At 35.7% G+C, this 26,120-nt stretch overlaps 1 protein-coding gene across 2 annotated transcripts in view; it reads right to left on the reverse strand.

Annotated features, from left to right (window-relative positions):
- Positions 1 to 463: 463 nt before the first annotated feature.
- Positions 464 to 26,120, reverse strand: part of EPHA3 (EPH receptor A3) — a 319,756-nt gene continuing 294,099 nt past the window's right edge. For both annotated transcript variants that reach the window (XM_081137897.1, XM_081137896.1), the window contains exons 14-17: positions 23,005 to 23,154; positions 21,274 to 21,467; positions 6,855 to 7,010; positions 464 to 3,192 (exon numbers count right to left, since the gene is read on the reverse strand). In XM_081137897.1, coding sequence (XP_080994023.1) covers positions 3,087 to 3,192; positions 6,855 to 7,010; positions 21,274 to 21,467; positions 23,005 to 23,154 — 606 coding nt within the window. In that variant the 3' untranslated portion in view covers positions 464 to 3,086. The remainder of the gene's footprint in view (positions 3,193 to 6,854; positions 7,011 to 21,273; positions 21,468 to 23,004; positions 23,155 to 26,120) is intronic.

Below are 26,120 nucleotides of genomic sequence, written 5' to 3' on the forward strand. Positions count from 1 at the left end.
TCTTGATCACATATGTTATCTAGCCTTATATTGTGAGTTAGCTTTTTTGGTTTTCATGTACAATTATTTTCTTTAAGTAGATTGCAAATGATTAGGGACCTACTTTATGCAAAGCATCAGGAGTTTCTTAGAGTGTTTTCTGAAATTGTGTTTGTTTTTTTTAAATTTTTTTTTTTTTTGGCCTGTTCAGAATTCCTTCCTTCTTCTTTTCATAAATGATATTATTACTTCCTTTTTGACATAACTCACTCCGACACCTCTAATCCCTTTAGATCAACGATTCCACATAATCACACCCATTATATCCAAGGGCATGACATGAGTCCCTCCTCACTAATGGAGAAAAAAGAAACAGAAGCACATTCTTCATGGCTTATATAAATTTCATTATTTTGCTGTTTAAATAAGCACAGATTTTAGTAGGATTTTAAAAAGCTTCAAAGACCACATCTGTATTTCAATCTGTAAAAAATATTTTCATTATGTTTATTATAAAAATATAAATGTTTCCACTACAAATCACTTTACATTAGTAAGAGGCCATCTACATTGTACAACATAAACTAAATGAGTAATGTTTTGAAAATACAAGTTTAAAGTAAATACATATTGCCAATCATCACATTTATACATGGTTTTAATTGATAGTACAGAATAATCTGGGCAAGGTACCAGAAATAAATAATATATGTAAATCAAATTTATGATATAAAACAGATAATATGGTACATACCATTGTATGGAGATATGGTTCACGTTTATTGAAACTCAATGCAGTTCCTGTACAAAGAGATGGCCACAAGCATCTAGTACCTCTACTCCACAGTTAAGAATCGTACACTGTTATGTTTACATATATACAGGGTAAGAATTGTGTAAAGTAAATTTATAAGAGGCCAGGTAGAAAAATAGTGAAAAAACGAAGAGCAATATGCTGTGTATATAATCTCTACTTTCAAATGAAAACCATAGTCAAAATAATAATTCTCAACTTCTATTAGTTCATGAAATGCACAGATTTTGTTAAGTATGCTCAGAATACAAGATAAATGCTACTCTGGGATAAAACATGGTTGAAGCCAGATTCAGATCTCAGTCTAACATTCCACAACACAAAATTTTGATTAAAAAATGGTTTAGCTGCTTCTAGCAGGCTTAAGTAAAATGTGTAATTTCATAATCACATATATTTTTTAAAAAATGCATGCTATTATATATCCAATATAGAATTCCAGTGGGATGATTGAACTATAAAGCATATTGCCAAATTTAAGAAATAATCTCATATTTGAAAGAACACTGCCTAAGCCTTATTACACTAAATTTACAACAGATTAGCACTTGTGAATTTTGATCTGATTGTAAGTTGTATAACGTTCCATTTTGCATAAAAACCTAAAGGTTGCAGCATTGTTTATCCATTCTCGTCTTATGGCATATGCATTTTTATTCCCATAAAATGATCATATCAGCATTAGAGAGAATATAGGTAGAGCTAAAATGTTGCTTTTCAACGTATTAGTGGCAAGATCTACTCCAGGTACAGCTTTTCAAATATTACCGAGTATGCTCATATTTGACATTTATGAAATAGCCTATGTTCCCACAATGAGAGTTCTCTCCACTGCCTACAGATTTTGAATCATTTGCTAGATGTCCATTTTATTTATTTCAAATATAAAACTATTTTGAAAATTACATGCTCAATAAATGCAAAGTAGTTGATTGCTTCTAATTTGTACACCAGAATTACAACAAGTGCATTTCAGTGGAAGACTCTTTAAGATAATAATACCTGCTATAGATTATTACAGTGTTTAATTAATTTAACTAAACCCCAGTGATTCAGATGAGTAGTTTAGTTATAACCATTCCCTAAAAACAGCTCAGCATTTTAAAGCAAAGCTATTGAGTGACATTTTAGAACTTGTTAGAAAGTGATTTTTTTTACTCATGCATTGTCAAATAGGCCGTGTTGCCAATTAATGCAGCAATGGAAATAGGATTCCAATTATTTCCAGTGTAGCTATTCTCTATTTAGGAGCTCTCACATAGCTTCTTTACCAATGAATGGAGTTAATGGTTTCCGAAACACCAGAGTAGGGCAGGTATGCCATTGAGAATCCATTAGTACTTACAAGTCAGTATATCACACTAAATTAGGAGCATACAGTTTATTCTAAATGGAGAGACAAAAATGTATGAGATAATTCAGTTTGTGAGAGATCTGGTTAGTGAATGAACAGGGAAACAATTTGGTTTCTTCATATATATGTGTGTGTATATATATATATGTTTCAAAAATCTGGAAAGAAACCCATCATTCTCTATGTTTAGTTTACCATGTTTCCTATTGCTGACAATTTGAGGGAGCATTTGGCACATGGCTGTAACAAATCCAAATTAAATCATTGAGGCATAAATAGAAAACAATAAAAAACAATTAGAAAGAAAATAAATATGTACTTTTCTTCAAAATTAAGACACATTTTTACATGATAATACTTAAGGAAGCTAATAATTAAAAATGTGTGGTACTTAAAACAACTACAAACTTCATTTCTATATGCTTTTAACAGATAAAAGAGAATAATACAATGAAAAGTAGTAAATATGGCCAGATAAGTTGAGGTATAAGTTCCTCTGTTTTGCTTGCTTTTAAAGAAAAAAAATACCTGTTACAGATTTCTTCTGTGTATAAAAATATCACAAGTCTTTTCTTTTGTGGCCATTATTGAACAGAGCCACTATGTTCATTTTGTTATTTTACTTGTTTTCCTGTTAGAATAGTCTGTATATGATCCATGGCTCTAGGCTAGTTCTTCATCATTTCTTGCTGAAGAATTTTAATTTAATCCATCAACTAATATAAAAAAAATCAATTGCAAAACAAAATACACCCACCCACCAATCCACTGAATGATATGGGAAAATAAAGAGTTTTTCAATTCCATTTTAAGGCATTTGTACTCATATATGAGTGTCTTATTGGGCTTGAAACTTCCACCAGTATCTCCAGCATTGTCGTCTGTCTGCAGAGTGATGCTACATCTTCCACAGCCACACTTCCTTGGAGAAATAGCCCTTTACACTGGAACTGGACCGTTCTTTGATTGTGTTTCTAGAGCTTTAATGCTACTGATAATCTTCTTCTGTGGCCCAACCACAGTGACACCAACCTTTTTCATGTCACTGTAAAAAAGGGAGAAAATGTTTGGTGAGAATCATGGTTTCCTGGATAGTATGTAAGCCTGAGATTTTCAGTTAGCAAAGCTTGTACAATCATATATCCCAACGTTTTGAACCTAGTATTTTATTTTTTATCTTTGCATCATCCATGCATATTATCCTGGCCATTTCACCTCTATTTTGTGGAAAAATATAAGTGGTATAACGGGTTGAATAGTGCCCCTCAAAATTTCTGTCTACCCAAAACCCCAATAGGGTCTTTGCATATGCAATTAAGTCAAGGGCCAAGATGAGATCATACTGGATTAGGGTGGACTCTAAATCTAATGAAGCTGTTTTTATTAGAGACTGAAAAGGACACACAGTGACACAGAGAAGAGATCTATGTATAGATGGAAGCAGAGACTGGAGTTATGTTGCCACAAGCCAAGGAATGCCAGGACTTACCAGGAGCTGGAAGAGGTAAGAAAGGATTCACCCTTAGATACTTGTGGCCCTGCTAACACCTTGATTTCTCACTTCTGGACTCCAGAAATGTGAGGAAACAAATTTTGGTTATTTAAGCCAATAAGTTCGTGGTAATCTTTTATGACAACCCTAGGAAACTAATGCCGATGGCCACACATTCTTTGTGGGGCATTACCCAGTTCCCTTGAATCTGGGCCATACTCTGATTGACAGAGTATGTTCGCAGTAACACTGAATCAGTTTCTGCACTCAGGTCTTCAGAAACTGCCAGATTCAACTTCTTGTCCCTTGAGACACCCTCTCCGGGCCTCAAACTGTCATATGTGAAGTCTGATTACCCCGAGACATGGGGGAGGCCATGTGTAAGCACTTAGTGTGCAGTTTCAGCTTTGTAGCCGTCTGCACCAGGGAGACAGGAATGAAGCCGTCTCGCCCTCCAGGCCAGACCAGATTCATGGTAGATGAACACTTCCTTCCATCAGCACTAACACTGCAGCAGAAGAATCACCTGCCTATCTGTCCAAATTCATCACCCATGAAATTGTGACACAGTACAATTGCTTTAGCCTTTACGTTTTGAAGCAGTTTGTTGTCAGCCATAGATAACTAGAACAATTTCTTTAAATTCAAACAATAAACCTAAGTCTGATAAAAGAAGAATGAAATAGTTAAATATTTTATAGGAGTTGAGGTATAAATGTTGTCCCATTAGAATTCCCCAAATAATTAGTGTGTTAAATTTTTTTTATAATTCTCATTTTTTGTACTATAAATTAGGGGCACAAGGTACACCACACATAGGAGATCTAGGAAATAATGCTTTTCCAGGAATTTCAGGTCAATAGATCTTAATTCTATGTTGTCCCTGAATTGAGGAGAAAGGACAGAAGAAAGAACATTGTGGGGTTTGAAACAGAGAGAGATCTGAAACCACCTGGCTCAGTGTGAAGAACAAACCTGGAAGAGCAGAGTCCCTCTGGAGAAGTCAGCTTTCATCCTGAATGTGCATTCACAGATTGTTTAAATAATAATAATAATAATAATAACAATCAAGTGAAAATATTCTAACCAGAGACAAAGAGCTTACAGCCCAACACTGTATTGTTGAGACAAATATATTTCCCCACTGGGAATGTAACAAGTGCTGCCGCTTCACCTTTTTAAGCAAATAGCTTTGTCAGCATAGTCACAGCTTATAATGTCTGACCGCATGTAAATCGTGAGCTGGCAGTTAATTATATTACCAATGTTCTGCCTCGTCCACTTCAGTACCGTGCTTCATTATCTAAAAGCTATGAGTGTTGATATTTTATTGAGAATAAACATTTGTATAACTTTGCCTCTGAAAATTTGGCAATAGTGTGGAAACGTTCAACTCTGTTTGTTCTCTCCTGTGTCCCTGTGCTCTGAAGCAGGTGTCTGGTATATCATAACCCCAACTGTTTATATTACTAAAATAAGAATTTATAAAAATATTTAAAGATGCTACTATGTCCTGGGATTTTGTCTGATCAAAATAGAAACTCAAAGCATACTATAGAAACTCAAAGCATGTTGTCGATTGGGTCAGAAGTCTATTTAATAAACAGTGTGTTTCCTTTAAACAGGAATGCTAGCACAGGAAATGGACTAGAGTGAGCTTATTGCTTAAGAACAATTTTCCTTTTCAATAGTAATATACCAGGTCCTTTTGTGACCTGTTGTATTTCTGGCTGGAATATTACACCATGAATGGTAAACTTCTTTACAGATTTACTAGGCACTTATATCTCCATTAATTACTCTGCACATTCCTTTTTGATAGATTACCCACATTCACTTTATTGAAATGATTGGCAGGATGACAATGAAAGTCTAAATATTCAGCAACATTTAAATATTCAAATATTGGTAGGAGAGGTTAACACTTGAAAGGAATTTGAGGGCAATAAAATCTTTGTTTTAAGAAACAAAGATGAAAGATAGAAGACTCTGAAAATGGACATAGTTTGCAAACAAATTATAGAAACTACAAAACTTTGTACGAGTTTTGGTGTATCTACCCAATACAAAACCTCTTTATTTTGGGACAGTTCTCTATTTTACTCTCAGGAAAGGGCCCCTAGAGTCAAGTTCACGTTATCTTATTACACCTCTTTTGAACAAAAATAATTATATAATGGGAAACATATGACTTCGAAGGTGTCATCTATGAGCAGGACTGAGCTTATCAGAATTTTCTCCAGAGGACTTAGAATTAAAAGAGTTGGGCCCTCATCAGTTGAGTAGCGCACCAAGCTTGTACGACCTAGGGCTGAGAAAGCCATTTTTAGCTATGTTCATGGGAGTGCAGGAAAATTCATTGTGCAGAAAAAGAAAACAATGATGCAGGTTACATTAGGAAGTGAAGTAAATTGGCTCATTCACAGAGAGAGGAAGAATATGGTCCCTGGTTCTTCACTGCCAGTTCCCAATGACCATATCTTGTGAATGAACATGACTGTTATGGATTAGTCACTGCATTCACTTGACAAACCCCCCTTCCTTAAGCCCATGCGTTTCTCATGTAGAAGGATTCCTATTATCCTAAGATCCTTGTCTAAGAAATACAGGATATTATATTTAATTATTATTGGCTTTTGTTAATTATTAAACCATATTAATAATTCTTATTCTGTCTTTCGAAACCGAATATGTCTTTTAAGGAAAACAATAAAGTAATATTTTAAACCTAATTGTAACTTCATTTTCAAGTATGATAACTTCCATAGACTCAATACTAGATAATGTTTATTTAGTAACCGTGAAACTAATAGCATGTTTCCCTCTATACCAGCTTATCCACTTAGTTCTTGATTTTCTTTTTCCATAGGTTTTGTGAAAAGTAACAGAAGATCACAAAGGCAGGCATGTGGGAATCATCACGCTGTATCTGCTTATGTGTTCAGTCAGGGGCTTGGGTCTGTGGAGTTGGGTACAGATATTGTCTGTGGGTCTATCGGAAGGAGGTCATAGTTCAGTGAAGGAAGAAGATGGATCAACACAGATAAATCCAAAATGTGTCATTTACAAAGAGAGACCCAGGATCTAGCTCAGGGGTCACAGGAGACAGTAAGTACCTCAGAGGTTCAGCTAATATTTATAACGCATTAATCCAAAACATGTATGTTCAATAAAAAGTTTAGAATCATTCAGTCTTCTTAAAAACTTGTTCTTACTCTGTGGAAATCTTGGCTATGGTGTCACAAGAACTGTATTCCACGCCTGTGAAGATTTCTTTGCACTGCGCTGTCCGGACACCGTTAAGCCAGTCACCCGCTGTGCGGAAAGTAGTGATGTCGACGTTGCTTTGGTCCAGAAGAAGGTTTGATGGCCTGTGAGAAAAGAAAATCCCGAAGGGAGAGAGATCAGGAGTCAGCACAGTTGCTGGATGTCAAGATTTGACAACTTGTTAAATGACTGAAACTTGGCCAGTGAAATGCATAAATATATCCACATATACTTTCAAAATTTAACTGTTTAACCATTAGCAAAGATGGTCTTAATTTAGGATACAATTATTAAAAACATGACACACTGAGTAAGTTACTGTCTACTTTAGTGATGGATTTCATTTCCCATATTAAATCCTGTCCATTGTTCAGGTTACTGTCTAAAAAACAGTTTGAACTACCTAAACTATACTTACAGCAGGGCATAAAGTTCAGCACAGATTTAAATAATGTCACTAAAAATAAAAATAACAAAAAGAGTGGAAAAGAAAGTGATGAGTAGCAAGTGAAATCATTGCGTATGTGACAACACCAAAAGGAGTTTATTGTATATATGATATGGTGGTTACCAAAGTGATGGGGTGGTGGTGCAGAAGAGGTAGAACAGGGGAAAGAAGGTCAAATATATGGTGATGGAAGGAGTCTTAACATTAGGTGGTGAACAGGCAATGCAATATACAGATGATGTATTATAGAATTGTACACTTGAAATCTATATAATCTTATTAATCAATGTCACACCAATAAATTAATAAAATTAAAAAGAGAGAGAAATTGATTGTTACTGTGATTTATATAGCACAATATAATCAGCATTAAGAAGAACTTCTAGCATTGTTTTATATAATAACAGGCCTAACCAATGATCTATTACCAACTGTAATATGGTGAATCAAAGGAACATAAAAGAAATGGAAGAGATCATGTTTTCATCCCCGAAGAGCCCAAAGGAGCAGCTTGTTGGTGAACTGCCTTTGGGGTATGTTTTTCAGCTCTCAGCAACCTCTGTAATTCTCCTGTAACTCATGAGGCTGGGACTAGTTATCAGGTGGGCAATTGTCCTATTGTTTTCTCTTTGAAAAGTCCCTGGGTTCAAATAGTCCATAATGTTTATTTATACTTTTAGTTTACAGGATTAATATGTAAAAATTACTATCATGGTATTTTGGTCCAATAATTTTGTTGTGGTTGTATTGCCAATTACCTTTCTTACCTCAGTAGCTTAGCTGGTAATGGGTCATAGGGTTAGTTAGGTAGATGGGTCAGGGTTTGAATAATGCCAGAGAGCAGGATTTACATTAACTATGTTTATCAAAGACGTGTCCTTCTTAGAGAAATGCAGAGGACAAGTAGAGTATGGATCTCTTGATTAATATGTCAGCAAGTTTCTAGGATTTAAAAAAAAAAAATCTATCTTTATTGATTTCAGAGAGAGGAAAGGAAAGGGAGAGAGATAGAAACATCAACGATGAGAGAGTCATTGATCGGCTGCCACCTGGACTCTCCCGACTGGGGATTGAACCCGCAACCCGGGCCTGTGCCCTGACCGGGAATCGAACCCCAATCGCCTGGATCCTAGGTTGACGTTCAACAGCTGAGCCACTCCCGGCCGGGCTCTAGGATTTTTTTGATGGGGACCAAATGTCTCCACGGCCATTTTGGACAGGATCATTGTCTAGCAGCGTGATCTTATACTTGAGATCTGCATCTTATACTTGAGAGGGGACATTTAGGTTTTCGCCTCTTCTGAGTTATCATGCTGAATCTTTTATATTCTGTGATACTGCAGTTGAATTTAATCAGCATTGAGCTCTTGAGACTTATAAAAATTATTATTTTAAGTTACTGAATATTAGGGTTTTTTACAAACTAGAACTTTACACTTTCATACATATTGAAAATTAATAACTGGCTGAAATGAAATGTTCTTAAATTTAACATTTAGAATTAATTTTCAGAAGACACCAAATCAAATGAAAACTATGTGGACATGAATTTATCATTAGTTTAGAAACAAATTCACTTTTTAAGTTACCAATTTCAATATTTTTAGAAATAGCACGGAATAACATCCAACGACCCTTCCAGACACAATTAAACTGTTTTCTGTTTTACCCATGAATACCAAACCTTGGTCATCACCTAGGCTATGTGGCGAAAGCTTATGTTCTCCCTAGAAAATCTCTCTGTGAGACAAATCCACATATATGCTAATTTACCCATATTTAAAAGGAATTTATTATTATTATTATATTATTATTATTATTTTATTTTTGTTTAAAATATTACAGATGTCCCTTTTCTCCCCAATGACCCATTCCATCCAGTTCCTTCCCCCTCCCCAGTCCCTCTCCCCACCATTGTCCGTGTCCTTGGGTTGTGCATATATGCATATAAATTCTCCGGTTACTCTCTCCCCCTCCACCCACCCACCCTCCTCCATCCCTCTGACATTCATCAGTCTCATCTATGCTTCCATGTCATTGAATCTATTCTGTTCATCAGTTTATTAAGTTCTTTAGATTCCACGTATAAGCAAGATCATGTGATGCTTGTCATAAAAGGAATTTTTAATTGGGCAATTTCTATTACTATGATGATATTTCTTCAACTCACTCCCTGATATACGAGAGACATGCATAAGTGTAAGGCCAAGATTTTTAAACCTCAGTAATTTTCTATCATACTCTAGACTTAGATTCTGTTGTTGGAGACACATTAGAGGAGTGCAAATTGATTTTGATTTAGTTGGAGATACATAAACCTATTTGATAAATATGGTCAAATTTTAATGAAATTGTAATGCTGAGTTTAAGGAAAAAAATGCAATGTGACAATTTGGTTCATCCTCTGTGGAAAATACAGATCAATAACTGGTTCCCTCCCTGGCATAATCATTTGTGAAGTGGAGCACAGCTGAAAGTAGAAGACTTCTCAACTTTCTTTTCCTTAGTCGAACCTCAACTACTTCAATCCTCCCTTCCTCAAGCATTTTAATTATACATTAAAATGTAAAATTATGGAGTTTATAGTTTATGGTTATGTGTTATGGTTTAGTTTTAACTAATCCTCATTAATTTTCTTTCCTTTAAGAATTTAAAATCTACAAAATATAACATTTTATAAATTATTCTCTTATAGAACATATATATATATAATTTTCTATGATCCTTTAAGTTAAATTGAATAAATTCAATGTAATTAATAAATTAATAAATTAAACCAATAAAGAAAAAAAAACAGTTTATTTTAATAATTGAAAATCTCTTGTTTTTGTTTTTTTATAAAAATTTGAGGAACCCAGGTTCTAAAACTTACATAATATTCTTGGCTTGTTTTAGCAAGGGTGAAACAGTCTTTGTCACTAGACAGAAGTAGATATAACATTGGATCCATTGGAAAAGTCACTGAATCAGTAAACAAAATTGATAGAAATAATACTAAATCCTATGTGAGAAAATTTTATAAGAAAACTGAAATGAGACTTAGAAAGGAGACAACAATATATTCAAATATCTATAGGCACACACACATACACCCCCCCCCCCACAGCTTGGATTTCCACAGTAGCTGCACATAGACTCTAAAATCAACTGTTGTCGATTCTTACTCTCATGAATAGCAATACTTTTTTATTTATGGCTTTGTGGGTATAAAGAATCAAACCCCAGGACATTTATTCAGAATATTTATGAAGCGTGCCTAATAGCAAAATATAAAATTTTTTTCTTCTCAATTCAAAGTGGTTTGTATTTTTAAATTCAACACTAGAGCCAGACTCAACAAGAGTTTAGAGAAAATTAGTATAAACAGATTGAAATAGAACAGGACGTGTGGATTAGGGATTAGAGTGACCCCAACCGAGTTTTTCTGTTTATTACTTGGATCAAAGTACAAGGAACACAAAGAATGACCTAATTTTAATGCCAGTGACCTCAGACTAACCAGCCCTGCAAAGTATCATTTTTCCACTTCCAGGATTTCTCTGGGGAATTCAAATAAAATTGGTTCCTTTCCTCCTCCGAGAGGACATCTGGAGAGTTTATCAATGGATAGGAATTTGTCTCTCACTGTGAAGAGCCTGTGATGTCTCTTCATGCTCACCAAGGGAATGTGGGCTTTTTGAGCAGCTGCAGGCATTGGGGTTTTTTTTGACCCAGCCTCAGACATTGGGTCTGAAGGGGAAATTTATAGGCTGGGTGATGTGCACTGTGAGCTCACACTTTTACTAGACAAATTAGATAGGTTTCAATCCGTGCAGCTGTAAACGATGTCCTGCAGAGTTCCACCTGATCTTTTACAGCTTTTCATAAATCAGTACCTACTGGCTGCAGAACACAGTCATTAAAAAGAAATCATGGAAATTATGTTTGCTCAGGGGAAGCAAAAAAATAACTTTCCTCCCTTTTTCTCTCCCTCCTTGTATTTAACTTTGTGGATTATTCTTTTGTGGACATTCGTACTGTTGCATTAAAGAGGTATACCAATATTTTCTTCCCATCAACTTTTATTTTATCTGTATATGCTTTTATATAAATTAGCCGCAGATACTGGGAAACAAATGTCAATAAGCAACTGCCAGTCCCAAGAATTTCTTCTCATCATGACCTTATTGCATTGCATTAGAATTCTAAACCACTGGGATTGAATGCTCAGTTATCCTTTTGTAACCTAAGAAGACTCCTTTTGGTTTACAAAGGGCTTTATTTTTGATGTATTAAAAATAATTATTAATACACAATTTAAGTTAATAAGTAGATGCCTACTGTGTCTAGAAGTAAATATCAATAATATTAGAGATGTATGTTATACCACTATATTTATTTACATTTTTCTGTTATTGTGAATAATTTCAGAAATATATTAACTTTAAAGAGTAATTTTTTAAGGTAAATATTAATTACTTAAACCTTTATCATTATCAGAAGATAATAATATCATTTTTCAATGCCTTTTATAGTTCAGTGCTATTTTTTATTATTTTAAATGATGACATACTGTATTTCAGGGGGAAATATTGTATTTGCCAATTTTTTTAAATGTGTGGACTTATGATGACCTTCATCTTTTTATCTTTAACACTAAAATTTCAGATAGAATTAAATTAATTTAATTTGTTATCAGTAACTAAAAATAATTTTGAGTATATATAGCTCCCAACATTGGACTAGTATGTAAATGATACGTTAAGGAGAAGTAAAGTCATTGTATTTAATGATCTTTGTGTCTTAAAGACAAAAATCTTAACAGATACAGCTATGATGCCTGTTTTAATTCCTCCCAGTAGAAAAATTACCTACTTTGATTTTTAAGATCACCTGGGTATTTAGCATGTGTTTGCTTCCCTCCAAAAAGTTCAGTATCATATTTGTTCAGTGAAGAAAGTCACCCTGTCAGCTTCAGAATTGGAGGTCAAAGTCGTTTGGAGAAACAGAAAGCTTTGGGTCATTAGATTTCTCTTAAAGGATATATTTGTCAAACAGCAGTTATTCTCTAAAAGAATTATATTCTGTACTCTTGAGATCAGAAGCATTTTATTAATGATAATTTAATGCCATTAACAAGAAAAAATTGTATTACTTTTTTTTCTATTTATCTTGCTAGTTAATAAAAATAAATTCCTTCAAACTTAGCAAACAATGCAAGAAACAATATATTTAATATCTTCTCAATTAAATTAATTAAATACAGTTGAGTTTTCAGGATCTCATTCTAAATATATTAAATATCTTGCTTAAGTCTTTATTCCATGAATTCAGTTGCTTTCCCTTTTCCATTCTAAATATATTGAATGTATTGTTTAATACTTTATGCCAAGAATTTGGATTCCATAATATTACAATAGTATTGAAGAATCCAATGACCTGAAGTATAAAGATTCTATGGATTTAGAGAACAAGTCATTTATCTATTTCATTTTATGTATAAACATTGAAAACTAGAAAGGGTATCTTACTGCCTGAATAGAACAAAATTCATCTCTCATTTGTTATTAGTCTCTTTTTAATTTTTAAGGTAGCTACATTCATAAAACTAACTGAATCAATTTATTTAAAGCAGGAGCTATATTACAAAACTAACCTTTTAAAATATAAATTCTGCATATTTCTCTGTTATGTGTAACAAAAGCATCTGTTGTAAATTAAGAGAAAACTTTTTGGTATAAGCATTTTTTACTTATTTACATTGTACCATTGTCTATCAAGAACTTTTTCAAGAAGAATTTCTTCTACTTAAAAACAAATAAGTGAGGGAGCTTTATTTCTGTCTTTTTACACATATGCACTATGATTATATACTTTTTTCTAAATTTCTCAAAAACAATATTTTCACATTGCCCTTTCAATTCATCATCTAATTATAAGTAAACTTCTTAAATTTTGTATCTCACTTATTACTCTAAAAAAATCAAACTAATCCTCTCAAAAGAAGCTGATGTTCTTCTTATTACATCACTGAAAGCTTTTTCCTCAGTTATCTTTCTTCACACCTCACCTTTTTGCAGCTTTTGATAACGGTTCATTCTATCTACTTTTGGAAAATTAATTCCTTGAGCTGTGGTTCACTACAGTGGCTAAGTCTCATTCCTAACTCTGTTTCTACCTGCCATTTCATTCTTTTGTTCTATAGCTGGTACTGTTCTCCAAAGCTTTAAATAGACACCATCTTCTTCCTCTCTGAGTGGGAGTCTATGCAGTAGGATAATGTTCTGAGATGTCAACTCAGAAAAGCATGTTCCATACTTTTTTCCTTCTAGGATTGCCATCCACTGGCATTGATTGGTTCTACAAGCTCCTTATAAGGAATCTGAAACCTCCACTGGCTACCAGCACATCCTATTGCATACGAGAGAGGCATTTACTTATTTCAATTAGCTTCCTGGCTTTCGTAGACATTTGAGTTAGTGACTTCTGGACTAAAGAGGTGAGGCTGTTGGAGGTTTCAAAAAGATCCCTGGACCCCAAGACAGCACAGAGAAGCTCAAAAGTGCAGTCCGGTGCACTGGGATGAGTGTCAACCTATGTGAACCAAGACCCTCCACTCTTCATAGATTAAAGTTTACTGATGATCCATGGAATATGAAAGATTTAATTAGAAATAAAATAGTTTAAAAAAAATAAAAAGGGATACATTAGTGGTGAAAACCAGCATTACTATGAGATTGAGATCTGTTCCTGCTAAACATATTTCTGACTGTGGCTTCTTTTTTTATCTTTATACAGAGAACGTTCTAAACTGCATGCCTGGATTTAATGTTAATGTTTTCCTCAGTTTGAATTGTGAACTTCCAGCTTCTTTTAGGACTCACTCTAATGCATCCAGAATGCTCATCTGCCTCACAGTCTGTTCTTATTTTCTGTCCATAAGAGCACTGATCTCATGGTCCTCCACGTGTAGAACCTGGAAGTACTCTCCGGTACTTTCTCTGTCACTGCACATCTCACTAGTCGCCATGTTCTATAATACTCACTTCAGTAAAACTTTCTGAATTGACATTCCTGAACACCTTGTCCTTTTGCTCAAATAATTACGTATTCTGAGGAATATTAAAGTCTTTATGAAGATTTATTTCCCTCCCATATTTAAATGAAAGTTGTTGAGGATAGAGGTTGGGCCTTGTTATCTATATTATCACCAGAAGCCCTAGCATAATGCCTTGTACAAAATACTACTAAATAAACATTTGTAGCTTTGTATTGATGTACAATAAAAATATACATTTCTCTACTTTTTGGAAAATTAATTACTAGAAAACAAACAACATAAAATTTAAAGCAATCTATAGATTCAATGTAATTTCTATAAAAATATGAATGGCATATTTCACAGATCAGAAACAAATATTCCAAAAATTTATATGGAACCAAAAAAAGACCCTGAATAACCTCAAAAATCTTGAGAAAGAAGAACAAACTTGGAGGGATCACAATATCAAATATCATACTATATTACAAAGCCATTGTAATTAAAAGAGCCTGGTATTGGCACAAGAACAGGTAAATAGATCAATGGAACAGAATAGAGACCCCAGAAATGAACCCATGACTTCATGGTCAGTTAATATTTGACAAAGGAGGCAAGAGTATACAATGGTATATAAACAATCTCTTCAATAAATGGTGTTGGGAAAATTGGACAGGTACTTGGAAAAGAAAAGAAAAAAAAACAGACCAGCAAATTACACCATACACAAGAATAACTCAAAATGGATTAAAGACTTAAATGTAAATTGCAAAACTATAAAAATCCTAGAAGGAAACATAGGCAGTAAAATCTCAGACATCTCACGTAGCAATATTTTTGCCCAATATGTCTCCTATAAGGAAAAAGTAACAAATTGAACTACATCAAACTAAAAAGCTTCTGCATAACAAAAGAAACCATCAACAAAATGAAAAGGGAACCGACCATATGGGAGAACATATTTGCCCGTGATACATCTGATAAGGGGTTAATCTCCAAAATATAAAAAGAACTTATATAAGTCAACACCAGGAAGACAAAAAATCCAATTAAAAAATGAAGAAAGATCCTGAATAGGCACTTCTGCAAAGAGGACATACAGATGGCAAATAAACACATGAAAAAATGCTCAAAGTCACTAATCACCAGAGAGATGCTAATTAAATCTAAAATGAAGTCGCACTCTACACCTGCCAGAACTACTACCATCAACAAATCAACAAACAACAAGTGCTGGCGAGGGTGTGAAGAAAGGGGAACCCGAGTACACTGCTGGTGGGAATGCAGACTGGGGCAGCCACTGTGGAAAACAGTATAGTTCCTTCAAAAAATCAAAAATGGAACTGCCTTTTGACCCAGTGATCCTACTTCTAGGAATATATCCTAAGAATCCCAAAACACCAATCACAAAGAAAATATATGCACCCCTATGTTCACAGCAGCATTATTTACAATAGCCAAGATCTGGAAACAGCCCAAGTGCCCACCAGTAGATGAGTGGATAAAAAAGCTATGTTCACACAATGGAATATTAAATGGCTGTAAAAAACAAGGATCTCTTACCCTTTGGGACAGCATGGTTGGACCTGGAGATTATTATGCTCAGTGAAAGAAGCCAGTCAGAGAAAGACAGATACCATATGATTTAATTAATACGTGGAATCTAATAAACAAAATAAGCTGATGAACAAAATAGGACCAGAGGCATGGATACATGGAACAGACAGATGTCAGGGTCGAGGGGTGTGTGGAGGTCTGGATAAAAGTAGGTGAAGAGATTAGTCAAAGAACATATATACATAGCCCATGGGCACAGACAATACTGTGGTAAAGGCCAAGGGAGGGGAGCGGGGAGTGGAGGTGGGCAAAGGGAGGGAAAATGGGAGACACTGTAATAGTGTCAACAATAAAACAATTTTAAAAATTTATGTAACTTCTGTTCTCTTCTCACCACTTCTGGAATATCCAGGCGTGTGTTTCATCGGGCACACCTGGTCATTTACTTATATACCCTCCCCCTTTCAGCACTGGTGTTTCCAACGGCACTCTCAGTGGAAGATTCTCTGGGAATGATTCTGTTATGAATCATCAACCCCATTGAAGGTTGAAAAGTGAAATTACATGTATAGAAAGATTTCTGTAATAGTATATGAAATAAATTTTACCATAAAACTAACCAGACTCAGGCAGATTCTGGAAACTTCATCCCTATAAGAATGATAGAATTATATTGTTTTTTTTAAAAGGGTTTTTTTATACATAATTTCTATACACTGATCCAACTAACTAAGTCATTCAGAAATTTGAATCCTTGGTGCCATCCACAGACTCAGATTTGGATAGCTGCCAAGTAGGTCTTGAGGAGTGTTTCTGGAACTACTTTGACAGGCACACTTACGTATAATTTTGCTTAGGAGAAATGGTAAGCGTTTTACCATATGACTAAGGCCTGGTGAAATCTCTATGATGTATGGAAAAAATAGAATATTTTTCTAAAAATAGTGTTTGTTGAAATGGAAATTTACTATTATTTTAGCAAATATGTATTCGTATACTTAACAGATATTGTTGAGTTTCCACTAGGAACCTGGCACTGGTCTTACAGGTGAAACGGGACATCTGAACTCAGAGGGCTTAGAGTTTATTGGGGAAATGAACACTTAAAAAGAATGCACAGCCCTGTCCAGTGATGCTCAGTTGGTTGGGAGTCATCCAGTGCACCGAAAGGTTGTTGGTTTGATTCCTGGTCATGGGACATGCCCATGTTACAGGCTCAACCCCTGGTAGCTGGTAGGGAGAGTGCAGGAAACAACCTATCTATGTTGTGATCTCACATTGATGTTTCTCTCGCTGTCTCCCTCTCCCTCTCCCTTCCTCTCTCTCTAAAAATTAATACAAATATGTATTTAAAAAAACAAAGATGCACACACACGACAGAGTCAAAATTGTGTTAAAGAACAAGAATGTGGTGCTCTGCAGAAGAATAATTGTGTTGACCTAGACTGTGTGGCTGGAGAATGCCTCAGTTAATAGGAGATGCAGAAGCTGCTGCCTGAAGGAGAATCTAAGGCAGGAAAACGGCACGTGTTACTGTCCTCCTATCTGAGCTACTTTGGCTTTCGGAAGGAACTAGAAGTTGGTCACTGAGGTTACAGTCCTGTTTTGGTGTAAATGGCACAGGTTGAAAGGTTCAAACGGCCGTCTCCACATACTTTTGCCCCTCCCACTACAAAGCAGTTGTGTAAATCAAATCAGATCACTTCTCTGCTCCGAATGCCTTAATGGATTCTTCATGCATCTCAAATTCCAAAGTCTTCACCATGGACTGGGTTGCCATATACGCTCTTGCTCCTGTTTGCCTTCTCAGCCTCATGTCAGAGACTCTTCCTTTCCCTACTGCTCTTTAATCATACGATCATTCTGCCACTTCCTAGAGCCCTCAAAACTCATCTGCAGTTTCTTATTCTTATGCCAAGATTACCTTGGGGGGGGGCAGGGGGGTGGGTGATGGGAAGGTTCATTAAGCATGTGGCTGGTTTCCTTTCTTAAGGTGTTAGCTCAATATCAACTCCTCAAAGGGCTCTTTTCTGACCACCTCTTTGTTATCTGTCACAACTATCTGTTTTCTTCTTCTAGTCTGTGCTTGCCTATTGTGTATTGTACATTTTCTATAATGTAAGCTCAACAATACCAGGGACCACATTTGTTCTTCATTGTTCTCTAGATTCTACCCATGACTAGCACATAGTAGACTGGCATACAATAAATAGTTGAAAAATGAATAAATAAACATTTGAATAAAAGAAATGACATTGGAGAAGCATGGAAATTTAAATAATCAAAAAGAGTCTGGATGTTTTCTAAGTGTAATGGGAAATCAAGATTGGTTATAAACAGGTGACCATACTATCATATATATTTTGATAAGGAAAGTCTGAAGACTATCTGAAAAGATGCTTGGAGCAGGGCAAGAATGGAAGCAGGGGACACGTTTGAATGTTATTGCAGTGGTCTAGGTCAGAAGGGGGAAAAGTTATATATATAGAAGAGAGTGTTTGTAGCGGAAAGAGAGTGTCTGTAGATGGGCCTTGTTGATCCAACGATCACCAGGATCAGTGTGTGGAGGGGAAGAGAAAGGTACCAAGACTTGCTCTGATCCTGATGGTAAATGAACAGGTGCTGGTGTACTCAACTACATTAAGGAAGGCAGTGGAACAGTAAGGCTATCTGGAGAAAATGAAAGATAAATTTTCAGAATATTAATTTTGAGATGTGTATGAGACTTTTATTTGAGAAGTTTGGCTATAGAAAAATAAGGAAGAAGTTGGTAGAGATGTGGGACCGACATAAGTGATGTTGACAAATAGAATCTCTTAAATCCACCTGCTGATAAAAATTAGCTGGTTGTTTTTATCAAACATCCACATTTCATTCCCCTTTCCTAGAGATTCTGAAGTAGTAGCTTGGGATAGACCTGGATACTTGTACATTTAATAAGTTCCCCCAGCGATTCTTGTCACCAGGGGAAAGAGAAACAATGCGAATGAAGATATTTTTATGATAATGAACATCAGAAAGGAAGAGCATGGGTATGCAGGAGAGACAGAAACACACACACAGAGGGAAAAGATCTGCCTCTGACAAGTAGAGGGACACTTCCTCCCTTCCTCTCTTTTAATTAGAGGAAAGAAGGGCAAGATGGGTGAGTGCAGGCACCATTAAGTTTTTATGTTGCTGCTAGAATTTCCCTTCTGATAGCTTGTATTTTCTCAATAAAGTGTGTGGCAAAGGCATCACTGGAAAATCAAAGGTGAAAGACAAAGTATAGTCAGTTATAAAAAGGGTGAAATAATCACAGCCAAAAGTGGGGAAGCAATTTTTCAAAACAAAAGATTTTTTGGCATTGTTGTATGACAATTCAAGGTTATTGCTAATAAATTCATAAAGACACAATCCTCTCTGTTTTGTATTTCAATGGTAATAAGTATGCACACAGAAACAATTTCCAAAACTTTTATATTTAGTAAATTAAAATGGACGGTAGTTTTTAGAAATAATACTTTTTCCTGCTAAAATTACATGTGTTGTGATAAAATACATGGAATTTATTCAGATTTTAAAGAATGTATATTAGGAGAAAATATATTCAATATATTTCAATAAGAAGGAAAAAGTGAATTTAAGAAGTTTGTTAGCACTTGGATGCTAGGACATATCCTAACATACTATGATCTGATATTAAGACAATTTCCCCCATAGAATTGGATTAACTATCCCTAGATCATATAATATGGGTTAGTCTTTATATTGTTAATACCATCCTGTGGGAATACTTTTGAGTGTCTTTTTTATGATATGGAAAGAACTGAAAAGATGTTCTTTTCTCTATGATTGCTATTGCGTGAAGATCAAAAGAAATGACTTCAGGGTACAAAATGAGGACCATATGGCCCAGGAAAGGACCAGTGTGTTACCCTGCTAGCTGTTAAATCGTCAGGTAGATTTCCAAAGCAGCCTGTGTAGTCTCTTTCTGTGAAACTTAGACCAGAGATTCATCCACACAGGATAAGTTGTAGGTAGTTTGACCTACTTAAAATACATCACTAAGTTCAGTCTTAGTGACCCCCAAATGTTATTTCCAACAATAATGTATAATTTTTACAAACTTTGGTTTAGCTTCCCCTTATTCATATTATTTAAACACAATGTATAAAATGGGACCATGAATATTCAATATACTTATACCTATTCAAGTAAAAAAGCATGTATTCTTTTAAAAAGTAGTGTAGTAAATTCTCTATCAGTATGCGTGTCATAACTGTCACTAACCACCAGTAAAAAGAACAGAAGTGCAAAAAGACCCAAGAAAGAAAACCGCCAATAAGGCCCTGCATTACCCCTTTCACATGAGTCACAGCGCTCCATCCTTACGCAGTATTTATACGTATCACTCAATCCTGCGGATTTACGTGCACACTGAGTGTAGGTTCTTTTACTAGAGCTCTGTAACTCCCCCATTAGAGCACAGATCATCAGAATGTAAAAGAACTGTTTTTCTCTTATGTATACAATGAGAAAAGAAATTCTTAAACCAGATAGTTAGCTTTGCCTTTAGTTTTCCGAGAAGCACCCTTTTCTTCTCAGATGGCCCCTGACAAAATTCATCTCTCCTTACCTGTTTCTCCTATTTGCACTTTGTAGGCACAATTTTATGTATATCCTTCCACACTGTTAAGAGGACTCAGGATTCTTAACTGGGAGGAATATGCATGAAATGTAATGGACATCACGCATCCTGGATGCGATATAGCTATGACGCACGGCCCTGGTGTCGCTGTCTTGGGACACTGGCATTATTTTACTCTTAAGTTTTATCCTGGACAGAAGCTAACAGTGTAATTGGCACACAATGTAGGTTGAACAAATATTTGTTTAGTCAAATGGAGGGGGTTGCATCCTGCTAGCCAATGCAATGTTTTGGAAGCATTTTTATTATTTTTGAAGCTTTATTTTAAATCTGGAATAAACCAGGACTTCACTAGAATTCCTCATCACTCCAGGGAATTTCTTTTGTCTTTTTCTCTTTAAATGGTTGAGAGTGAAAAGAAGCTATGTGTGTGTCCTGGGTTCCTATTTTCCAAAGACTGAAGCCTGAATGTAGACTCACTTCTTGTCAAGTTGCAAGTTAAAAATAACTCAGAATTTCATCATCATTATTACATTGCATAAGGTTTCTTCCTGAAAGATTGAAAGAGAGAGAAAAAAATATGTCTCTTCAGTCTTGAGGAATATAAGTATCAAAGAATGCAGGTGGGGAAGGGGGAGGAAAAACTTAACAACTGGAGATAGAAAACACATTTTTTCCGAGCGAGTGCAGGATGCACGCTCGTGCACCAGTCACCTTGCCGCCGCACTGGTGATGATCTTCAGGCTGCCCGGGTTCCGGATGAGCTTGTCCAGAATGCTGACGATCTGCTCGAACTTGGGTCTGTTGTTTCTGTCTTTCTGCCAGCAGTCCAGCATCAGCTGATACAACGCAGCTGGACAGTCCATGGGAGGCGGCAGCCTGTAGCCCTCATCCACAGCTTTAATCACCTGTGCAAGAAGCAAAGTTTCTGAGGACTTCAGAGGTGGGACTGCCTTCACTTCTTCAAGGGCAGAGCACACCAAGGTGAGTATTCTAAAGTTAAGTGAAAAGTTCTCATTTTAAATCGCTTAAAAAGGTAACAGCTTATCAAATAAATAGCTATTGTTAATGCCCGAAAATGTTATATAAAGGAAGATCAAGAGAGAGACAGTGAATTTAGAAGAGTTTGTATAGATACTTTTCAGATTAAAATTAAAAAGAAGTGTTCAATGACATAGGAAATTCAGTGAATTATAAAGACAATTTTACTTGGTATTACAAATTTCTATGGAAACTATATACGAATGAATGCAGGAAAAAACAGTTTACAGATTTTATTTATACCACAGTTCAAATGGTACCTTTCAAATCATAGTCATGTCCCTTGGAAAAAGCTCATGTGTTGCAGTTAAGTAACGATCAGTTTCTTAGTATTTTAAAATCACATAAAACAGTGATTTTAAACTTTATATGTCTCAGAATCATCTGGAGAACTTAATAATATACAGATGACTAACCTTTGATTGCATCACTCTGGGGTGAGGCCTGAGAACACGCATTACTGCAAATTCCCAGGTCATGCTAAAGCTGCTGGTCCAGAGACCACATTTTGAGGGGCTCTGATACTGATACAATTTGGAAAATAGAGAGTCTAATATTCCCATTACTGGTGGTTGTTTTTTATTTGTTTTGTCTTTTTAAAAAAAGCTTGTTTGAAGAAGTGAAAAAAGTTTTTTATATCCAAACACATTAAAGGCAGTTTTATATGTGGCAAGTAGGAAATGACTAAAAGCATCTCAGCTTTCCGTTTTGAGCATTTTGAGCTCATGCTCACAGTTTCTGGCTGAGCATAAAGAAAAATCTCTGAGTGCTGATCCCATATGCCAAGAGCATCCTTTTACTAAGCATTAGCAAACATGACTTATAAAAACAAAAATCCTTTTGAAAAATCATATCACAGTTATAACCGAGAGTTAAAGATTATTTCTTTTCATCTAGAGCAGAGACTTCAATTTGTATAACTAAATTCACGTGCAACATTAATACATAACCAGGAGCAACATGCTACAGATTGGTTATTTTGTCTGATTTGGGGAAATACTATATTTAAGTAAACAAAATGTTGGCATAGATGCATTAATTACATCTACAAAGGCTGGCAGACATGTGTATCTTACTAATGTTACATAGAAACAATTCTGTAGTAAAAATATTCCAAACACTCCCTGATGTATACTGGCTATCTTGTTAGTCACTTATTTTACTACATTTTGATACAAATCTCTTCATTTTTGCCTCAATTCCAAACTCCTGCTTGAGGGAAAACTATAAAGCCACAAAAGCAGCTCAATTAATATTCTTGCAAGATTTGGAAACAATTCCATTTTTTAAGGATTCTATTTCAACGTCACAAACTGGGAGCCACCTGGTTTCATTATGCGCCACTTCCTTGCACAGCTTGATGTCTCAATTTGAATCCATAACTCATGGGCTACAAATACTTACATCCTGATTGGACATCTCCCAGTATGGCCTCTCTCCGTAGGACATCACCTCCCAGAGAACAATCCCGTAACTCCAGACGTCGCTGGCTGATGTGAACTTGCGGTAGGCTATAGCTTCTGGGGATGTCCACCGGATGGGAATCTTTCCTCCCTTTGAATATAAAATCACACAGGCATACACAGTCAGTGCACAGAGCGTAGAAATATACAGTATAATCTGAAATCTGGTTGAATTTGTCAAGGTCTCTGTCTTCTGAAATGGAACGTGGGTTTCTGTTGATGTATCTTGACATTCTTCCACTTTAATACCGAGCCGGAGCGAGTGGCATGCTATTTACTACAATATTTACTTCCAGTTTATTTAAAAGAATTTAAAAATAGTAAAGAAAAAGGAAGAAATTGCTTAAATACTGACATTTTATGTCAACTGTGGCACATTAATTAGTCATCTGGAACAAGGTAACTTGATGTGGATGTGCAATACCATATGTTAGAATAGACTGAGGTATCTCATATCAATCTGTGTTGATTTAACTAGATTTCTGCTCTATCATACTATCTCAGCTCATAATGTGAATAAGTTAGTATTTGGAAAGAAGTTATACCATTTCTTGACACTTATAGGTATTTGCTAACTAACTAAATTCAAAATAAAATTAGACTTCTACAAAACTCTCTTAAATACATTAATCAGTCATCTCAATTTATTCAGTGCCTCCTTCATCATTATTCACTGATGTACCTTTTGTATACTAGGTAGGTACAATATAAACTAGAAAGATATGCTACTACATTCCTAGTACTTTCTAGAGAGGGATATGTGTTCTATGAGTTACAGGACATATAAAGGTATGTCTCCCATGGAATCTGCTCTCAGTTTAATAGATACATTTAAAAAAATGTGCCAAGTAGCAACCATATGGTCACTCTGGGTGAGACAAATACAAGTAACACACTGGCCCTCCAACTTGGAAAATATCAGGCAAATGGGAATAATAATTAGTTGTTGTGAATAACTAAATGTAGAAAAAAATATGTAACTTATCAAAGAAATAAGCTTTGTTTCTCAGATTTTACAATGCATACGAATCATCCCTGGCTTGCTCTCATGCAAGTGAAAATTCTGATTCAGTAGCTCCAGACTGTAGGCAAGGCCTACATTTTTAAGAAGCTGATGCTGATCAGGCTGGTCATGAACCTCACTTTAGGTAGAAAGGCTTCAGAGAAGACGTGCTGTAGAGCGCGAAGCCCTGATTATCACTGGAGAGAAGGGGGAGGTCACATATAAATTGACCTTTAAAGATGTATCCATTTCTGATACAACAAGAAAAAGTAAGGGATGTTCCAAAGGATGTACATCATCAAAATCCCAAACTGTACTCATCCAAATGTGCTCCATTGACATTGCATCTCATAGCCCTTGGCTGGTTCTCAAGTAATGCTCAAGGAGGACAATATATTACTTTTGAGAAATAGATGGAAAACTTGGGAGGTGAGTTACTTTACCTCATTAGGCCTGAGTTTCCTCATCTGTTATTTGGGAAAGTAGCAGCACCGATTCATGGCTTTGTTGTTAGGCTAAATGACAGATTTCAGTAAAATCTTTAGCCAAGTCCCTGCACATGGGAAAGCCTCAAGAAACACGAGCTTGCGACTCCCAGCCTGAGGGGCATGGCATAAAGCTCAGCTCAGAGGAGGAAACTGGATGTTCTGGAAAAAATTTCTGGTGTAAAAATACTACAGATTATGTGGAGGAATAGAATGAGAGAAGATGAGGAATGTTAAGTCAGAAGTTAATGAGAGGCAGGCAGAGTTTTATCCTGCAGAGGAGAATGGTTTATGTGATTCTAATGACCTCAGAGAAGCTGACACTTCTTGACGTTTCCATTCGAGTCAGCTGTGTAGAGAGAGACTGTTGCCGAAAGATCTTTGAGAGAGTTGGGGCTTACTCTAGGCTTTGAAAAATGCATGAAGCTGTGGAAAAGTGAGCACAGAGAAGGGGGCTAAGCACAGGCTTGTTGAGAAGCCTCCAGCCTAAGGGGAGTCAATGACTTACATTGGTCAAGTAAGAGAAATCAAACAGGACAGACGGGAGCCCGAGTGAGAAAGCCTTGGGGGTCAGTGAGAGACCCTAGGGTGCTCAGCAAGCACTAACTAGGGCAATGATGGTCTAGAACCAGAAAAACAGAGTAGAAAATGTTTACAGTCACGGAGATGAGAGGACAGGTGGTCTTAGGAGTTTCCCCTTTCTTTTCTCTCTCACGTTCACTCATTCACTCTCTTCTTTACTGTGTGCATTTTTTCAGCAAAATTTTAAAAAGTCCCTTCTCATATTTAAATGTAGAGGGTCTGTTGTCAATGTTGCCCTTTTTTCTCTGTCAATACATTCAAACTTAAAAATAACAATATTTTAACCCCCTAGACTAACTTATTTGCACTTGTCTAGACCAAGTTTGGGTTTTAAGGAGTCAAAATTTCAAATAATATCTCTGAAGTCAGGTAAAAACAGAATTATACATGTGACAATTAACAAAATCTATTCAGGATGCCAAACAGAATCATTGGGCATACTTACTCTACTCTCCCTTAAAGAATTCTGAGAACTGACAGAAGTCAAACAAAGCTGTATTCATGATGCAAAGAAAAGATTTCAAAATCTCAGCTCACTGTCTTATCTCTGCTACCAACACTTTGCCATTTCCTTTTCTTTGCCCAGAACCAAATTACTAAAAGCACAAAAATGGCACTGAAAAGAAAGAGAAGAAAGAAAGAAAGAAAGAAAGAAAGAAAGAAAGAAAGAAAGAAAGAAAGAAAGGAAGGAAGGAAGAAAGGAAGGAAAGAAAGGAAGAAAGGAAGAAAGAGAAATCCATGCTGAAAACTTAGAAAATACAAGGCACAGGCATATGTCACCTTACTAAGGTCTCCAGTGAGAATTAAAATAGATTGATGACAACCATGATCTTACTCCCTGAGTTGTTTCATCCTAAGTGATTCATCCCTATATTTCAAAGAGGAGGACATTGGACATATTTTAATAAAGTTTCTTAAAGTTTCTTTAATATTTTTCTTAGGAAGGACATGCCAAGCCTGTGTTCAGGTTTGGAAGGAGACTCTTGG

This window comes from Miniopterus schreibersii (assembly GCF_964146895.1).
Source record: "Miniopterus schreibersii genome assembly, chromosome: 5".
Classification (NCBI taxonomy): domain Eukaryota; kingdom Metazoa; phylum Chordata; class Mammalia; order Chiroptera; family Miniopteridae; genus Miniopterus; species Miniopterus schreibersii.